This window comes from Molothrus aeneus, chromosome 8 (assembly GCF_037042795.1).
Source record: "Molothrus aeneus isolate 106 chromosome 8, BPBGC_Maene_1.0, whole genome shotgun sequence".
Taxonomy (NCBI): Eukaryota; Metazoa; Chordata; class Aves; order Passeriformes; family Icteridae; genus Molothrus; species Molothrus aeneus.
Genome location: NC_089653.1, coordinates 25,901,601 through 25,921,149, shown reverse-complemented (window position 1 = coordinate 25,921,149; position 19,549 = coordinate 25,901,601). Strand labels below are relative to the sequence as shown.

General features: G+C 47.0%; 1 protein-coding gene across 2 annotated transcripts in view; it reads left to right on the top strand.

Moving 5' to 3' along the window:
- Window positions 1-13,505: 13,505 nt before the first annotated feature.
- The window catches only part of XPNPEP1 (X-prolyl aminopeptidase 1), a 30,883-nt gene continuing 24,839 nt past the window's right edge, over window positions 13,506-19,549 (top strand). The window contains exons 1-3 of one of the 2 annotated variants that reach the window (XM_066554783.1): window positions 13,506-13,572; window positions 15,167-15,262; window positions 17,929-18,059. In XM_066554783.1, coding sequence (XP_066410880.1) covers window positions 17,943-18,059 — 117 coding nt within the window. In that variant the 5' untranslated portion in view covers window positions 13,506-13,572; window positions 15,167-15,262; window positions 17,929-17,942. Of the gene's footprint in view, window positions 13,573-13,880; window positions 13,932-15,166; window positions 15,263-17,928; window positions 18,060-19,549 lie in introns of those variants that run through there. The other variant, XM_066554784.1, reaches the window with a different exon arrangement.

Genomic DNA, 19,549 nt, shown 5'->3' with positions numbered 1-19,549 from the left:
GCTTTTTTCTCAGGGCTTAAGCATGGCTGTAGTGGGTTCTTTAAACATGTCTAACTAGGGCAAGGGAGGCTGGAATGGGACAAGTCACTGAATAGCTGCTGAACTGGGGCCCTGATTTGGATCCCAGTGCCAAATGGGTGCCAGAAAATGTCACTGAACAAGACAGCAATTCATGTCACAACCCTATAGAAAGCTGGAGGAACGTTTTTCTTTGGTTTAGGCTTGTATGATGCTGGATGGGAAAATGGCACACAAGTGTTCATCTGACACTGAAGCAGATGAGAACAGTGGTGTTGGAGTTGGCCCTCTGTCAAGCTGAACTGCAGCTACAGATCAGGCATCCTGCCTGGCTTTCAGATAGGAAACCAGCTCCAGACCTCACAGCTCTGCTGCGCTTTTCTACAACGGGGGGCTTTTCAAAGTTGTTGAACCTATACATGAGAACCGGCTGTTCCACTTCCTTTTCCAACACCAGAGGTGTAAAGAGGCCAGCAAGCAGCCAAGAAATGGGGCCCTGAGTCAGCTGGGATTTTCTGAGCATCTGACTGATAGCTACCCTTCCTCAGACAGAGCACTCCAGCTGCTGGAGATGGCTGCTGCTGCTAGGGGCCAGCTCTCAGGTTGCTTTAATGTTCTCTGTGCTGTGCTCTGCAGCTCAGCTCAATGATACAAGTGCTTTGGGAAGCTGGTGTGGAGGGACCTGTTTTGTGATACACCTTCTGTCCCTTGCACCAGTGTTGTGCCCCCCATGCTTTGGGAAAACTGGTCTTGTTTGCAAAATGTGTAACTCAGATGTTGCCTCTCTGCCTTGCAAGCGGGTGCTTGGGACAGCAATGCGCTGGGACTGTGGGAGTGATCCCTTCCCATCTCATGGATGAACAATACATTCCCTTCACTTGTGATATTGTTATCAATGATTCAAAATGAGATAGCACAAATTCTTTCCATGCTGTGTAACGAGCTTCCTAGCAGAGAGATCCAGCTGCAGATATGATACTCATGCTCTGGTGCTTTCAAGGATTATCAGTGTAATGTTGGCTGCTAATGGAAAGATACACTGAGTGTTAAAAAAAACCCAAAACAACTGCAGAAATAAAAGAAGACTGTAGTTCTGTTGCTGCTACAAACTTGGTGTATGAACATGGGCAGATCTTCAGGAGAAAACATCAAGTTTGCATACCCATCTCAAAATTTTCCATGTCCTGATAGCTGGTCTTTCAAATCCCATTACAGCAGGTATGGTCATAATTCATAACCTTTCTTCTACCTGGGTGCTCATTTTCCCAACCCTTGACTAAAGTGTCCTGAGCCACTGATTTGTCTGACTGGATCCAACACTATGCTTCTGTTTCAAAGCCTGCTAGCAGGCAGGCAACACCAGCCAACTTTACTTACAGAGCCCCTCTGGTTTCTGAGGAACTTTCATTTCTCTCAAAGTCAAACTGGCGATTCAAGACTAATGAACTGCTGTGAATACTCTGCTTTATCAGAGGAAATAGTTGGAGGCTGAAGTCTTGGTCCCTAACAAGTCTTTGCGAAGATATTAAAGTGTCTTGCCAAGACCTAGTAATTCCCTCGCAGCCAATGCAACATTCCTCAGAGGCCATAAGGCAAGGCTGGAAAGGGGGATCATGTGGCTGGGCCCAAGCTGAATTTGCTACTCCAGAGAAACGCCCTGAGCACATGACTTCTTTGCAGACACGGATCTAAAGCAACAAACCCACCTGATTTTGGTGAATCCATTCAAGACATCTATTCTCAAGATGTCTTATGTAAGAAAAATAAGAATAAATTTTCCAAAGTGAAACTAAGAACTGTATATACAATGTTATAACCATAAGAAAAGAAAGAGACTTGATGATTGGGGTAAATAAAAGGAAGTGGGGAAGAAGACATTGCCCAGCTATGCCTACATTTTATTTGCTTGTTCTCCTGTGAGGAAAGTGTCAGGAGAAGAAAAACAGAAAGATGCTACATGTATCCCCTGTAACTGATTATGCAAAATACTGTTCTTCTGGGAGCTGCGTACAATAAGTTAAACCTGACTTTCAGGGATGAACAGCAGGATTTCAAAAAAATTATGGCATTTGAGACCTCCGGAATGAGGATTATGAGAAGACAGCATAAGTCAGATGGCCCTTTTGAGACGTGCTTTTTATTCAGTGACAGACGAGCCCTCACACTGGTACTCCTGCAAGCACTCAAGGTATGTACAGTAAAGGGCAGCACCAAGATCTTCAAACAGGCTCCAGGAGCAGTGGAGCACGGTTTGGGCTGGGGGAGGATCAGTGCCTTGGATCCCAGGGTGTCACCATGGCTGTGCCTCTGCTCAAATGCCATGCAGCTAATTAGTTGTGGGAGCAGCCTTGGTGCCTGCTGGTTACCTCTGTGCCACATGCTATTGCTGAGCTATTTCTCCAGCCTGAAGGGCAGAAGGAATTTTAGCAGCAGGTTCAGTGAAAACAGGCCAGCAGGCAGTGCTTTGCATCTCCTACACTAAGAATCTTTACTTGGTTCACCACTCATTGTTCTGACAGTTGTCTCGTTTATTCACTTTTTACATCAAAATCCATTCCTCTGAAGCTTATGTTTAGCCTAAAGCTTCAGCATGTGCTAATAGTATTAATCATTCTGGAAATAGCTCTGTCTGCTCTGCTATCAGTAGCTATCTCGATGACACACTGTCCCAGCTCCACATTGCTTCCCTGCTCTCTGGGGGTGTCTCTCCAGCAAGGGCACAGCAGGGAAGGGGGACAGGAGGCAGAAGGAAGCAGAGGGGGGTGCCCTTGGGCTGTGCATCCATATTTTAGAGGCTGTGCCAAGGTGCATTTAGCTGCAGTGCTTTTCAGCCCTGGCTCTTTCTGGGGGTTCTGAGCTTCCCCTGTGTGTCCCATCTGTCCTGGAGGAGGCATCACACAACAGGTTCAGGCTGGTTAACATGGTCTAGAAAGCTTCCAAGAAGGATCCCATTGTCACAGGCTTTAGGGGCAGATGGGACTTGCAGATAGGAGAGCCAGGTCTTGGAAGTGCTCCGGGGTCCTGCAGTTCAGCTAAATGTTGGTATTGCTGTGTGACCTGCCCATATGGTTTTGCCTTTTTGCTAGCCTGACTTCTGTGTATGCTTCCCTTCAGAAAAAGGAAGGATATTCTGGAGGGCTTCAAAACCTTCTCCTGAATATATTAAGAAATAACACCATGTGTGGAATCACCAGCAGAGAAATTAAACTAAGACTAAAAATAGAGTTTCCTCTTGCTTTCTTATTAAAATAATAAAAAAATGCAAATGCCCAGATCTTGGACTCTCATGTTTTGTTATCTAATGGACAGTCTCCAAACAAAAACATCCTCTGGGGCAATGCCATGTTCCCTTCACAATTGCCTGAACCAGTTTTTCCCTTCTTTCTGATTGTATAATATCTCACAGCTAGCTATGGCAATTGTGGAAAAATGCCAGTAACAGTAGTAAGGGTGCAAGTAACACATTGCCAGCTTTTTTGAATATAATTTAGCTGCTAAAAACCAAATGATGGCTACAAGCATATGACCAGTCACCTGCCTGCTTCCTGGCCCATGGCTTAAGAACTTAAAAATAGCACAAAAATATTTGCCACTTAATTAAAAAACCTGACTTTTATGAAGGTCAATAGAGACGGCTCTGCTGAGGAATGCACACGCAAAAAAATTCCAGCACAATTGGCAAACCACTTCCCATGTCTTAGTTTCCCATTTTAATATAATAGAAAGTACTTGCAGACCTGACTTTTCCATGATCCACAGCAGGTGCCAGAAGAACAAATTCCCACACAGGGCATTTGCTCAGGTGAAGTACTACTGTACTGAAAGTTGCACATGATGGAGTAGTCATTGAATAGGAAAACATGAGGTCATTTTTAGCTATTGATAATTCATGGAAATGTAAAATATATGGGGAATAAGTGGGAGTGGAACAGAATACTGCTATGGTAATTGTCCAAGAACTTTTATGCTTTTATTCACAAATCAATTGACAAGTCAGCAAGTTCATCTGAGATTATTGTGTATCTGAGTTACTTCTGCAGTACTTGAATTTTAGAACCCTAGTATCCCATAGCAATGTAAAAATATTGTATGTGTAGTTGAAATTAATGTAATTACCTGACTTCTTCAGCACTGATCATTTATTTTGACTCTGTGGTCCTTGGGGTAATATTCTTCCTTCAATTCAGAGTATACTGTCAGCATTAACAGTGAATCATAGACAGGAGAGAATAATCAGCTTGCAGCTTCATCTCTTTTCCAGCTAACCTTTCACTATGAAGCATTTTTAAAAGGCTGGAAATGAACATAAAATTGAAAGTTGACTGAGCTACTTCATGGTTTTTACTACAGCAGCAACAATATTTGTGCCACTAAACAAATTTACTGAGAAAATTATTTTTGCTGTCAACACTGTTGGGAAAAAGCCAAAGTTCCCATTCAAATTACAGCAGCACTGCCCAGGCTAAACAAATTTAAAAAGTGAGGATTTTGTGATTTTGTTTTCACTCTCTCCAAAAATGCATCACAAGCTAATACATCCTGTTCAGCCACATTATTTTTTAATCAAATGCTTTCCTTTACCTATTGCTTGACATTAACCCATTGCTCCTCCTCTGGATCCTCTCCTCCATATTTGTGCTCCCATTTCCTTTCTGCTGCTGTGCTTTTTAAGTTAACATCAATTTTAAAAGTTCCCTTTTAATCAGCCCAGGCCTGCTGGCATGAGCTGTCAGCAGTATTCATTTCTCTAGGCTCTTGCCTTGTGTTGCATTGCCTTGGCAACAAGATTTAGCAGCAAGGCAACAGTCTTGAACTTGTCAGAGTCTGTTGCAACGCGCCGAGCATGTATTACTCTCCAGCACCTCCGGTTGCTATAACAACTACTAACAATAAAACTCATCTCCTGGCTTTTAAATACAGGAACTTCTACAGTCTGTTTCCTGGCAGGGCTGCAGCAATATTATGTGATTCCTGGCTGTGCTTGTTTTGCCTTCTCCTTCCTTTGTGCACATGACAGCAGCCTGCAGGAGGGAGGCATGAGGCATGGGAAGGAGCTCGGCATGGGCAGCACAGCTGTGTTGGTGACCACGGGCACTGCCAGGGCTGGGAGTGGGGAGCAAAATGCCAAGGGATCCCAGGGACAGTGCAGGGCACAGAGCCCCAGCAACAAACTATAAATGCTCCAGACTGGTGATGCCCAGCACCTGTACCAGGCCCTTGGCTGTGGCATTTTCGTTTTTTTCCCGTTACAGCAAAATACACCTTGTGTAGTAACAGCATCCTGGGGAGGAGACTGCAGCCAGAAGAGAGGCACTTTTGGTCTCTAGCAGCACAGAGTGCTTTCTCCCATCTTTGCAAATGTTCTGCTGGCAGTACTGATGATAATATAGGAGCAGTGTAGTGTGGAAAGTTGGGCAAGGGACCAATGACAGTCATAAGATCATATAATATCTCCAGCTGGAAGAGACCCATGAGGATCATTGAGTCAAATTCCCTGCTCCTCACAGTATTACCTACAAATAAAGCCTATGACTGAGAGCATCCTCTAGATGCTCCTTGAACTCTGGCAGAGTTGGTGCAATAACCAACTCCCAGGGAGTCTGTTCCAGAGATCAACACCCTCTCAGTAAAGAACCTTTTCCTAGTGTCCAGTCTGAACTTCCCCTGACACAGCTTCATTCCTGTCCTATTGCTGGTCACCCAAGAGAGATCAGCACCTGCCCATCTCCTGCCTGCTGTGAGGAAGCTGTAGACTGCTATGAAGACACCCTTCAATCTCCTCTTCTCCACGTCTTCTGCAAATTAAGTCTGAATCACTGGTGCTAGGTATTTAAAAAACCTTTTAGCACAGACAAGACTGTTAGTGCCAGAGGAGCCCTTTATGAGGAACATTTTCAGTCAATGAAAATGCAGGATGAGGATGCAAATTGAGCCAGTGCAGAATAACAAACCATGGAAATTTCTCAGCAGCTCACCCAGTGCCCTGTCACATCTCCTTCCTGTGGCTTCATTCATGAGGACAGAGCAAAGCACTCGTCCTTTTCCTGTATGTCACATCCATGAGTATCTCGTGCAGACTCAACACCATTCTCACTTTTCCATAACATGGCTCATATTTCTTCAAAGGGACAAAATCCATAACCCGTGACGTGAACAATGGGAAGGCTCGTACAAGAATAACTCAGGATACAGCTCATTTCAAGCGTGGTGAGGGATGCAAACAGGAACAGAAAAGAAGCAGCAGATTTTCCTCCTTTATGAGTGAAGCTCAGGTTCTGCAGCCAGGAAGCACTGCCTGATACAGCAGTGGGATGTGGAAGGAGGCAAAGCTCTCTCTGAGCAAAGGTCTGTTTGTTTAAGCAGATTTTATAACGTAAAAATGGTGCTTTCCATTTTCTGCAGTTGCTGCCAGCTGAAGGACAGTGGTTGCAGATGACAGGGGCTGCTGGAGATCTGGTCACACTGCTTTGCACTGGCTGCCTTCCTGTGGAGCCAAAGGCTGAGATCCCTCAGGGTCCCCGAGCACAGAGCACAGCCTGGACCCTCAGGTCTTCTAGAATTGACCCCAAACAGGACTCATGTGGGTAATGCTGATGATAAAAGAATCACTGCAGGCCACAAAAGCTGCAGGCAAGGAGCATCCCTGGATATGCATGATCTTTCTACAGAGAGAAAAGTTATCTCATTTGCTTTCTCAGGCTCCTGCTTTCTCCTGTACAGAGTTTTGAGTAAACATTCCCTGTATGAAGTTGCTAAGAGTCAAGGGGCCAGTCTGACAGAGACACCCTGGCCCCCAGATTTCTCTGGAGTGCCTCATATTTCATGTTTCATTTGGGAAAAAAAAAAATCAGCCCAGGTTTTCTCACTCCTAATCTAGAGTTTTGGTTTAACAGACAAAACCAACTAATCAAATATAACGAGCCTTTATTTTAAGGAAAAGAGCTAATTTGAAAAGACCAGTTCTGCAGTTAGATCTCAGGACATCAGTGTCTAAAGAATTGAAATGTCATAGGTGGGGTCTCAGATGTCCCAAATCTCTCACATATATCAGCTATGGATCACTGTCCCTTGGGCATGAGTTAAGGAACACGGCCAGACACCAAAGTAAAGCACCCAAGCCTCAGTTTGGTGTCATGTGCAGGGCATGTGCCAGCATCCAGTTTGTGCCCAGGTGCTGATCACAGCCTGGGAATGCCTCATGGCAACTGCAGGTTTGTTCCCATAAGGCCAGGCACACAACCTGGGCTACATTTTTAAGGTTTAAAGTTTCTACACTGAACACATGTAGAATGTTTAATCCCAACTTTTCTCTGCTTTGTACTGTTATCTGAGACAGACAGTAACCCAATACTTTGTGTCTGGACTCCTGCACTCACTGGAATAAACATCTGTTTCTTGTACTGTGATTCATTTAATATATTATACAGCTTGGGACACCAAATTATTTCAACACATTCAGGCTCAAGGGATTTTTCAGCAGGTGAGTGGGCTTTGCTCACAAAGGCAGTGACTTTAGGTGGGAACTGGGCTTGTAAAATGTGGCATTTTTATATATTTATACAAATAAATGTCTACTACCCTGCAGATATTAATTAGAAACAAAATCCACTGGCAATCTCAGATGCTAAACTGGTGTTAACACTGGGAGGAGTGCTGCTATCCCAAGCCATGGCAGGAGCTCACAGGAGGGCTCTCATTTGCCTCCCAAGCAGACAGGACCTAGCAGACACCTGGCTCCATTAGTTTTATTGCTGGAGCAGATAAGGAAACCCTGTGTAATAAAAATATTTCCCAGGTGTCAGGCTAAAACACGAGCAGGTCACTGCAGCCTGTTAATGTTTGTGCTAGTGAAGACTTTGAGGAAGAATGGCATCACAGAAACTGGATAAAGTCTCTGTTGTGCAATGAGCATGATTTTAAAATTTAGACATGGAATATTTTCATAAATATATGCAATTCATCAGGATATACTTCCTTGGCAGAATGGAGTTTCATGCAGGCTGAACAAATGGTCTCCTAAAGCATTTAACACCAGTGCTGTACCAGTGACCACTGTAGTCTCTTTTGTATACATTAGATCTAGCTTTCCCCATCTCTTTTCCTGCTAGAATGGACAAGGGAAAACTAAGGAGTCCTGGAAATAGCCACAAGGCTCAAATCTGGGCCATTTGCAAAGAGGCAAGTGCAGGTGACAGGGGATGTGTGTGCACTATGTGGTGTTGAAATGGAGCCAGGCAGAGAATGCAGCAAACATTTCGTTTTCCTCCGAGTCGTTAAAGGTTTGCAGGCAGAGCCTGAACATCTGGTATTTCACTTAAAGGAGCAGACGTGGAAGTACTCAGATATCTACCTGGCCTACTGCTGCCTCCCTTTCCTTTCCAAATGTGGCTGCTGGGAACCACCCAACCATGATCAACTTCCAGTGCTGGCCAGATAAACTGTCCTCCCAAGAAAAACGAAGATAAGATCTCCAGATAGGCTTGTTTCTTCTCTCCCTGCTATCTTTTCCCCCAAACACAACATTTGTTGTTGCAGTTTCTAGTTTCACTGTTTCCAAACATACAAAATTTATTTTAAATATGATCCAAGAGGACTCATGCCACATGTTTGAAACCTTCATTTAATTCAGAGCTGAGAACTAAAAATACAAACAATTTTTTGCTGTTCTCAGGCCCTTCCTTGTCTTGGCACATTACAGAACTGCTGTTATATGCTACCAAAACACTGGCATTAGTTGTTGTTAGGTAATTTTCTAGGGTGAAAATAGGAAGAAAACTGGACTTGCTGTTCCCCACATGGACATAAGTGTGCCCCTGGGCTGGGAGAATGTGACCCTGCCCAGCCAGCACTGAGATGCTCACTTGGGTTGTTTTGAGTAAAACTTTCACGTGACAGTTTGCAGGACAGTCCCTGGAAACACAAACACAAGAGGGTGGGATATTGTCCAGGCAATCCCAGCACGCATATCAATGGGAGGGACTGCTCAGTCATGTGTGCAACCTTGTAAAAATGTGTTTTGGACCTGTGTTGGCAGGGAGGAAATGATCCCACACTTCACCTCCAACCCCCTGCGTGTCTCCTGCTGCGTTTCCCAGCTTGGAAACAGTGCTGAGGCTGTGGCACTGTGGGGCCATGGCAAAGAGCCCAATGGTGCTGGTGGCACTGGCCTCTGTGTCAGGGAAGCTGGGCTGAGAGCACCCTTTCATCTGTCCTGTGGCCAGGAGATGTCCCAAGCCACTGGCAGACACCACTGGCATCCCCTGTCCTTGGTGAGAACTGTAGATGCTCAGCCCCCTGCTACAAATCCCCAGTTGCCATTGCTCTCTCCCACAACCATCTGCATTACTTTGAGGGGGAAAAAATAAGTCCTGGTCACAGACTGGTTGCTGGGTCACTTCTGACACCACAATCTCACAAAGGTGCCAAAGAGCATCTGCCATCAAAAGGCTGTGGGATGCTCGAGATGGGCAGGCGGCATTTTTGGTGATTAGATTGCAAAGCAGGAGTCTAAATATCACAGGTGCCCCAAAAGAAGAAGGTGGAGGAAATGAAAGTTACAACCACAATAAAGGTATAATGGGTATAGGAGGGTTGATAAGATAAAGCAAGTTCTTTTATGGCTTATTTCCTGGCCTTGATCACTTGATACAGATCAAGATTACAACAGTTAATGGCTGTTATTTGGTGACGTTGGTCTCTGGGAATTTTGGTTGCTTCTCTTCAAGTCTTTCTCCTTCACTCCTCTCTTTTGTTATCTGATGCAAAGCAGCATCTAAAGGACATAAAAGATAGCCCAATTAGGAAAATTTAATCCAAAGCAAGGTAGATTGAAGTGCTCCCATAAAATTCTTTGCATCAGAATTTTCACCATTTTATTTGAGGTCAAACAACCATTTAGAAAGGACATTTTCATCTCTTTGAACATTTAATAACATATATCATAGACAGCTCTGCCTGATAAATTAATTATTAAAGATTTTACATTATCTACACTGGCAAGTTCATTAGGACCACTTCAAAGCTTCCCAGAGACTCAAAATGCCCAGGAAACAAGCATCAAACCTTTTGGCTTAACCGGAAAGCTCACTCTGCCTTCTCTTATTTAACTTATTAGCCATATATTATTCAAATGAAATAAATAGTGCTGCTTCCTCTGCTCATCCAGGCAAAGCCTGTAGCAGCAATCCACTGGCTCATTCAGCCTGGGCATGCACCAACCCCCATGCAATCCAGAGCCCCTCAGGGCTCACCCATGGGCTAAACACTGCTCCTGTTGCCTCAGGTGGTACTGAGATGCTCACAGTGCTCAGAGCCAGGTCCCTGCAGACAGGCAGGACAGCAGCTCACATGGCACACTCACACCTCCACCTGTGACATGGCTGTTCACTGCAGAGGACTTGTCACCAGCATAGGCAGGAGATATCTGCACAATGCTTTGTGACATGAAAATATCTTTTCTTACAAGATCATTAGTCTTCTGGAATGAGGTTCCCATGCAGAATACCCATCAGTTTGTCATTATTAATTCTATCAGGAAGGAAAGCAAATTAGTCTAAATTTCAGTGCTCAATGAGTCAGAACCAGTTAGGAGTCACCTCTGGGTACAGAAACCTTAACAATGTGGCTCTGCAATACCAGGCACTCTGTAACAACCTAGAAGCTCTTCCAGACATCAATATTTTCCCTTCTGTTTTCTGCTTCCTTTAGCACATTTTTTAGGAGATGGGAATGAAGCTTTTTTTACCTTTATTAAATAAAGAACTTGATGAGGAAGACAGAATGGGGACACATTTTGGCCACCAGACAATGCAGTAAGGTGCTTTTGAGTGGTGGCTTAATTCATTTTAAATTACATAGAGACATCAATATCACATTGATAGTCTGTCCACAGTGATGCTTGTTATTTCTGCCCTGAGCTGGGTCCAAAGTAGAGAAAGTTAATAAAATTCAATCCTCCTGGTTTGTTCTCCTCTCTTGCTGAGGCTGTAGGAGGAGGGACCTGCTTTCACACTGTAGCTGTTTTCCTTGGACTGGCTGTGGACAGACAGAATGGCATCTCTAGACCTGGAGCAACTGGGCCAAGTTCTGTGCAGATGCTGAGCTTTCCCCTTCCCTGTCCTCCCCCTGGTACACTGGGATCTGCCAGCAGCTTGATTATTTCATACTGTGCACGCTCCCCAAGTCACACTCCCACATACAAGAAGTATTTTCTTTCCTCCCTGTATTTGATTGCCACTGCTCCCACGGTCCATGAGCTAGCCCAAAGTGATATAATAATGATTTGCTGGCAAAAAATAATCAAACAAACAATTTCAGAGGCACAGGCTGATTACCTTGTGTTTAGCATCTGTCCTAAATTCAAACAAACTGAAAATGCTGCAGAACAGGAGAGGAGAAGGCGTCCCCACTTGGAGAGCTGAAAAGGCACATGACAAACATTTGAAATGTTTTGGACAGATCCTTTTCCCTTCCCTGGGCTGGTGCACAGCTCTGGCAGGTGCAGTTTTCCACAACCCTCTATTAAGAGCCACAGCCAAATTCAAAATCTAACCCCAAATTATTATTATTACTGTTATTGTGAGTCAGAGGAGGCTGAAAGGACTATTTCACAACCCTGATTGGATTCAGCTGCAGAGTTCACCATCAGCAAATGATGGTGATCATCGTGCCAATGTTGCAGTGCTTTTAAAAATGTCCTGACACGTGCTTTAGTATGAACATTGCTGGATTCTGGCTGGTTTCCAAGAAATTAATCTTCTCAGCAAATATTCTGCAGGGTGAGCATAATGTGGTCTGTAACACAAATGCAAAACACGGCTGTAGTTTACCCTGAGGGGGACACTGATGTGTGATGAACTAAATGGGCCTTTTTGGCCCAGACTGCCAGGATTGTAGGAGTCCCTTGTGGGCAAGGCTGAAAGATAAGGTGAGAATAATCGAGAAACAGCAATTAGCTTCACCCAAGGAGGTTAATGAGGAAAGAAATTTTCCTGTTATAACAGTCCTGGTCACCAGCCTCACCCTTCCCTCTCTCTTGTCCCTCCTCAGTGACAGTCTGCAATGCCAGCCCCAGCCAATGACCCTTCCCAATGCTGGGATGCAGGTTGCAAACAGACCTTTTATTCTCTTCTGTTGGATTACAAGTTTTGCTGTGCTGTGTTGTACCCTACATTGTATTCCAGGGACCTGCAGTGTGGAGCACACCACAGTTGCTGGCCAGGCCTGACTGCAGGGGAGCTGGAAATGCTGAGTCTGGAGAACAGTCTGAGAGAAAAAGAAGCCAGACCCTTTCCAGATGTGCACAGCAAAAGGTCAAGGAGCAAGCTGCAATGCGAGAAATCTGCTTGGGTATCTGAAATAAACCTTTTTGCCCCAAGGTAGTCAGCACTAGCACCAGCTGCCCAGGGTGGCTGTGCTCCTTTCTTGGAGATACTCAAAACCCCAAAGGACAGTCCCTACACAACTTGCTCTAGCTTTGAAGCTGGCCTTGCTTTAGCAGAGGGTTGGACTGGAGACCTCCAAAAGCCCACTGCTGCAGGCAAACCCCTCTTGTCTGGACACAGTTACAAAGCAGAGTTTTTTCTTTTGCTGTAGACTTTCTTGGTGGTGATCTTCTCACATTTGCATTTCTGTAACAGCATCCTGTTTCTCTCAGTAGGGTTCACTTATAGCCTATGATACACCGCCAGGGCAGAGCAGGGCCATGGAAGGTATTTTCATTAGGAAGCATGCATAGGAAATGACCAGATTTTCACAGAATCATTTAATAGTTTGGGTTGGAAGGGACCTTAAAGACCATCTAGTGCCAACCACGGGTACTGGACCAGGTTGCTCAAAGTCCCGTTCAGCCTGGCCTTGAACATTTCCAGGGCTGGAGCATCCACAGCAACCTGTTCCAGTGCCTCACCACCCGCACAGCACAGAATTCCTTCACAGAATGGAGTTTCCCCCTGTCCATCAGAGTGGTGCTGGGGGAGCCGGTGTGAGCCCCCAGCCCCTCCTGCCCTGCCCCGGCTCCTTCTCCGCCCGCCTTGGGCCCGTGGCCGGGCGCGCTCGCTGCGAGGCTCCATCGCTGCTCCACGCTGGGTTTTGGAAGTTCAAAGGCGAAGCGGATCCCGGAGGCGAGCACAGATCGAGGTGTGGGACAGGCGCCGTGCTCCGCTCCGGTCCCTCCCCACCGGCTGCAGCGCACTCCGGTGCCCCGGGCTCCACAGCGCCTTCCCCTCACCGGGACACGGAGCCCCGCACCCTGTCCGGACAGCGCCGGCGGGGGACAGCGCGGGACGGGGCGGGACGGGACGGGACGGGACGGGACGGGACGGGACGGGACGGGACGGGACGGGACGGGACGGGCGGCCCCCGCAGCGTTCAGCCGAGCGTTCAGCCGGGCGGTCACGCCGGGCAGCGCGGCGGCGGCCGTGACGGTGCCGGGGCTGACCCCGGTGCCGGTGCCGGTCCCGCCCGCGCCCCGTGACATCAGCGGTGACGCGCTGGGGGCGGCCCTGGCGGCCCACGTGGGCGCTGACGTGGCGGCGGCGGGCGGGCCGGCGGCAGGTGAGGCGCGGCGAGCGGGGCAGCCCCGGGTGGGTGCCCCAGGCTGATGGCAGAGAGCGGGATCTGTGCCCGGGGCCCGGCCTGGGCACGGCTTTCCCCTCCAGCCGGTCTCCGGAGGGTCTCCAGGCCCAGCCCGGGTGCCCAGGCCCCGCAGGGGAGCCGGCACTGACAGCCGGGCCCGGCCGGGGTGGCCAGGCCCAGGCGGCTCTGTCAGTCCTCTGGGGGGCTGGGGGAGGCTTTTAGCCCAGGTGGACACGAACATCTCCCTTACGAGGAGATCCGGTGGGAGCTGGGCCTGTTCAGTCTGCAGAAGAAAAGACTGAGAGGGGATTTCATCAGTGCATGTAAATGGTTTGAAGGTGGGTGCAAGAGGATGGTGCCAGGCCCTTAGAGGTGGTGCCCAGCGACAGGACGAGGAACAATGGCCATAAGCTAAAACACAAGAAGCTCCACCTCAACACGAGGAAGAACTTCTTTACATTGAGGGTAGCAGAGCACTGAACAGGCTGCCCAAGGATGCTTTGGTGTCTCCTTCCCTGGAGACATGCAAAACCCACCTGGGTGTGTTCCTGTGTCACCTGCTTCAGGTGACCCTGCCTTGGCAGGGGTTTGGACTCGACCAGAGGTCCTTTTCTCCCCTAACAATTCTGCTGTTCTGTCCGGTGAGTTTGAGGTGCTGCAGGTGCTGTGGAGAGGGGACAAGCAATGGCCTTGTGCCAAAGTGTATGGCTGCTTGGGCTGCCCTGTGTGCAGAGAAGCAAGAGCAGCCTGGCTTTGAGGTGGTGCTGCTGGCTCCCGACTATCCAAGCCAATGTGCTTATTTTGAACAACACTGTTCATAAAAGAGAAAGTGGAGAGGAAATTATCACAAGGATGAGCATATCTGAAGAAAACATGACATAAACGCTCAGGGTGGTCACAGCAGCCACAGGCAGACCCAGCTGCAGCCAGAGCTGCTGGCCTTGCCTCTCTTCCCCAGTGTGGCACTGGCACACACCCTGACACAGGGAGCCTGGTGGCCCTGGCCATTGCTGGCACTGGGGCTCACAGCAGCCCATCACTGTGCATGCATGTGGGAGGCAGGAGGACGTGTCTGCTTCCTCTGGCAGCATTTTCGCGGTTGCTCTTTGCCCCATGTGTCTGATGGAGATGCTGTCCAGGCAGGATCTGGTCTGGGCTCTTGGAGAGCTGCCTCCTGCAGTCTGAGTGAGGTGTAGATAATATATGTCTAGACAGTGGCAGATTTTGGGATCCAGCTCTGACTCTTGTCATGCTACAGTGGTACTTTGCATGTTACTCCTGCTCTGCCTTAATTTCCCCATCTGTAGTATGGGGAGTGGGCCCTGATAGAGTGACTAAGGAAACAAATTGGCATAAACCAGCACATGCTTGCAAGATTTAATCATAAATCTTGACAAGCAAATGCCTGACCCTTGACATTCCCTGTTCCCTCATGGTTCACCCTCAGTGCATCTCTAATCTTACCACCAAGAACACAGTGTTCATGCATGTTCAGCTCAGGCTGGGGGATGAGAATGTTTTATGGGCGGGCAAAGTTTGTTAGCCACTTCAGTTTTGCCCTTTGCTTTCTCAGGCCTGGTGGAGCTTATGAAGGCTGAGCAAAGAGCTGGATGGTATTTTGTGTGAGCAGAGACAAGTGGCATCCAGACGTGGGGAACTGCAGACACAGGTAACAAAGGAGCCTGATACCTTGGAAAAAGTTAGGGCAAGAAATAGGGGTGGTTCTTGTACTGCTACAGCCACTACCTTAATTTCACCTGTGTTTTGTTTTAATCTGATTAAATAATGATAGAAGTAATGATAGAAAAGCTGTTTTAACTTTGTAGAGGCTTGTAATTATGGCCAAGGGAGGAAGAGTAACCTGTTAAGGCTTATAGGGGTGACCAGAATATATGGCTACCAACTATCTCTGAGAAAATGGCTTCTATTTCTCCGGAAACTGAAGACAGCTTTTATTGTAAAGTTTGTGAAGAATCTTTTGAAAGCCATTTCTTATAATGTGGGGGTTATCCAAAGTAGAAGTACTCCTTAAGTTGGATTTTGATGCTAATCTACCTTAGTTGTGTTTTTAATATTGAAAGCAAATCTTTCAACGGTTAGAATACTTTTAAAATTATTTTTTTTTTGTCCTTGAGAGAATCTCATCTTGCTAAGAAAACCATGGCTTGTCAGCAAGGAGCTTTATTAAAAGGCAAAGCCTTGTCATGCCTTGCCTATTTATGTGAGACTTCTAGACTCCTGGAGACAAAGCACAGGCCAAGAAAGGAAGCTGTGTCCTTATGAGTTTGTAGAAGGAGATTCTTTTCTGCTGGCTAGTCACTATGTTGTTGTTCTCTCTCCTGTGTGTTTCACTCTATCTGAACATAAATCAGCAGCAATGTTATAGAGTATTACAGCAGCTCATTGTGGAGGACAAACAGAAACAATCACAGTATTATAAAGTTCAGTGTGGCTTGCAAACGCTGTATAAAACAATGATATTTGTACTGGAAATAAATCTGAGGTGTAATCCCCTGCAAAGGGATGAGATACCAGTTTGAGGATACACTAGTATGGTGCCTTTTGAGATTGATTTGCTTATTGTGTTCTGGGTTTTAAAAGACTGTACCTGTGTACCTGACTCTGTGGGCAGAGTCAGTCTCACACAAGTCTGGTATGCTCTAAAGTTCCTGTGATGAGACATGTGAATGGTGGTCTTGGGTTTTCTTTACACCTGAATGCACCAGATCTTGGTTCAGGTTGTGATTTGGTCACAGGGCTACTGTGTGACCTCGGTCAAATCAAACCTTGTGAAAGGGAGGCAGCTTTTCTGCCTTCTTGTTAGATGGCAAACATCTCAGGGCAGGGACTGTGCCTTATTGTGTTTTGCCATAAGAGTGTAATGTCATCTGGGACTCCTGGTAGCTACTCAGGTGTAAATAGAATAAGTGCCTGGATAAGCAAAAAATGTTTGAGACTTGCATGCTGTTTGCTTCTCCCCTCTATGACCCATTTGTAGACATGGCTGTGAAATGAGCTGTGAAATTAACTGGTCAGAATAAAATACTTCATAGCATGGCCTTCAAGCAGCACATAACCCACCTTGCCCTGGAAAGCGACAGCATTAAAGTTATAAGAGTTCTTAAAAATGTGAGAGGCCTGGGGAAAAAACTGGGAGGGGAATTATCCCACTTTGGAGATATGAGCGAAGAAAAAGGTGGAGAACCTCTGAGGTTCAGGCTGCTTGATTTTCCTGGTTTTTCTGGCCAGTCATCCTCTGCAGCCAGTATGTGCCTCCCACTGCAGCCATCTCTCGTGCCAGCACAGCAGCAGGGCCTGGTGCGTCACTGTGCTGGCGCTCACAGCGGGCACTGGCTCGTGAGGGTTTGGGGGAGCACATGGAGAGTTTGGTGTTCACTGCAGTTCCAAAGACTCATCCATTGCAAAAACACACCCAGGGAGGCTGGCCTGTGCCCTTGGTTTTCCCTCTGATTTGCTGTGTGCCACCCAGGCTGTGCCCCACTCCTGCCTGACACCAGCTGAGATCTGCAGAGCATTTGCCAGAGGTCTTTAGAGAATATTCCCACATTCCCATAAGCATCCTTGGTTGTCCTCTGGCAGTCACTTTGAGAGCTCAATGGGCTGTTCCTCCTGTTACAGCTGGGTTCTTGCTAGGTGAACTAGTATGCAGCCCTGAGGTCAATGTAGCCAGTGAATACATCCCTCTGAATGTCCTTGGGAGCAGATTTCTTTTGTCTGAGTTAATTCAGTCAGCAGTTCACGATGAAACTCTGGGCTACGTAAAACATGTAAAAGTTACATGTATAATTGGTCCATTTCTGAGTTCCTAATGGGCATGTCTTCCTCTCCCAGCAGCCTGTGCTGCTGTGGTGTATAAGCCACAGCATCCCTAGCCCTAAAGTGAAAAGACTGAGAGTTTCTCTCAGTGCACTTGTAGGTGGGGCGATTCTGATCTGTGTGTACCTGGCTCCCATGCCAGGACCTTTCCTGGCTGTCACAGGGCATGTCTGAGGTGCTTTGTTCCTGATGCTCTCCATGTGCAAGAAGGGATTGACCAGTGCATTAAGCTTATGTGTATCACCACAGGGCATGCCATCCTTCACCAGGTGGGAAGGATCCTTTCCAGGACAGGCCAGCTTCGACTCTCTGGCCTTAACCTGATTTCTTGTTATCAAGAAATGAAGAGACAAGACAGGTGAAATTCTGGTCTGAGAGGGGTGATGTTGGCACAGTTGTCCTCGAGGGGAGTTCCCAGTGGAAACAGCTTCCTCCAGCCTGTGCATGTGGGTGACCTGGGATGGCTGGGAAACACTGAAGTTTTGTGCTCTGTTTTAGTTGCAGGTAGGAAGATGAGTCCGAAAATTACAACAGAGCTGCTGAAGCACCTGCGGCAGGTGATGAAGAACCCCAGATATGTACAGGAGCCTGTCCAAGCCTACGTAGTGCCCTCTGGAGATGCCCACCAGGTATGGATGGATGCATTATGGGAATGGTCATACTTTCCTTCCCTGCAAAAATTAAAAGCCAGGTATTACTAAAATCGTCCTTCGTTCACTCACTTTAATGGTTCTAGCATAAAAGTCTGGGAAACCTGAGAAATATCATGTTGGAAAACATTTCTGGGGTCTGTTCAGGAGATGGAGGTTTTTATGTTCTTGTAACAAATCAGGGTGGGTGTTCCACCAACAGCTTTTCATCACAGTGTCTTCAGGGAGCTCACATGGCAGAAAAGGGAGGTTGCCAGGGCACTTGCTGTGCCCATCCTGGCTGTTGGGAAGAATGGGTTTACTGGGGGAGGAACAGGCCTTATCTGGGCTTTACTTTCCCCAGTAGCATCTCTCTCAAGCAAGGTAGCAAAGGTTTAGTTGCAGAATTTTCTCTTTGCTAGATCCAGTTCTTGGTGGAATTTGTTGCCTTATGCTGGAGCCCTTCAGATCCCAGATGAAGGGGCCTTAGGAGAGGCAGGGAAAGAACAGGCCACAGTGACAGTTGCCTTTCCATGCTGCTCTGTGCACTAAAGACAGGAGGCAAGTCTGGGCCCAGGGTGGTAACCCATGGCAGTAACTGTTGTGTGCTGCTTCCACTGTTAGGAATTTTGTAGTCCATGACATAAATTTTAAATTGCTGAACTGCCTTTTACCTCCCCTGCTTGCTCATGTGTAAGGTTCACTCTGTTAGGAGACCCAAGAACTGCTGAGGGTTTTCCCCTCCTCAGCCATTTTCAGGAAACAAAAGACCTGAAGCTTTACTGGCACACACCCAAAGCTCCCTTTTACCCCAGGGTGCACAAGAGCAAAATGCAACTGAATCAGAACCTTTGCCCTTGACTTGGCACTGGGGTGAGCCGGGTCCAGACTTGCCTGTGCCCTGGGACCATATGTGCAGCATCGTGTTTCCTCACGGGGAGATCCAAACTTGGGCAGGTAGGGGGAAGGCGTTTTCTGCAGCTGCTATTGTCTGCTGCATTCCTGCCTCAAGCTGCCTCTGTCCATATATAACTCTGGTTTCATTTCACTAGACATTAAATGCTGTCATGTGAGTTGAAGAATGTGACCCTCAGGACTTCTGGGTTTTTCTGTTGCTTTCTTTTCCTTGACAAAGTGCAGTTAAGCAGAGAACCCCATGTTGCTATTTCCTGCCAGGCGAGTTGGTCAGGTTTCTCTGCAGAGGGAATCTATCTGAATAGGAATGATTACTAAAAACTGCTGATTCTGGTGCCTCCTGAATAGCTGGTGCAGGATTTTTTCTGTAAGGGTTGGGAATTGATGCAGTTTTTGCCAATGACAGAAACCCATTGATCCCAGAACAGCCTTATTGATTCCAAGTAAATTGTGATGACCTGTGATTTGAAGCTTCCCCATGTTCCAAGCAAGGGTTTGTTTCCTGTGTGCAAACAAGAACTTTACAGCCTTGCAGTCAGATTTTGCTCTTAGGCAGCTCCCTCCATGAGTCAGAA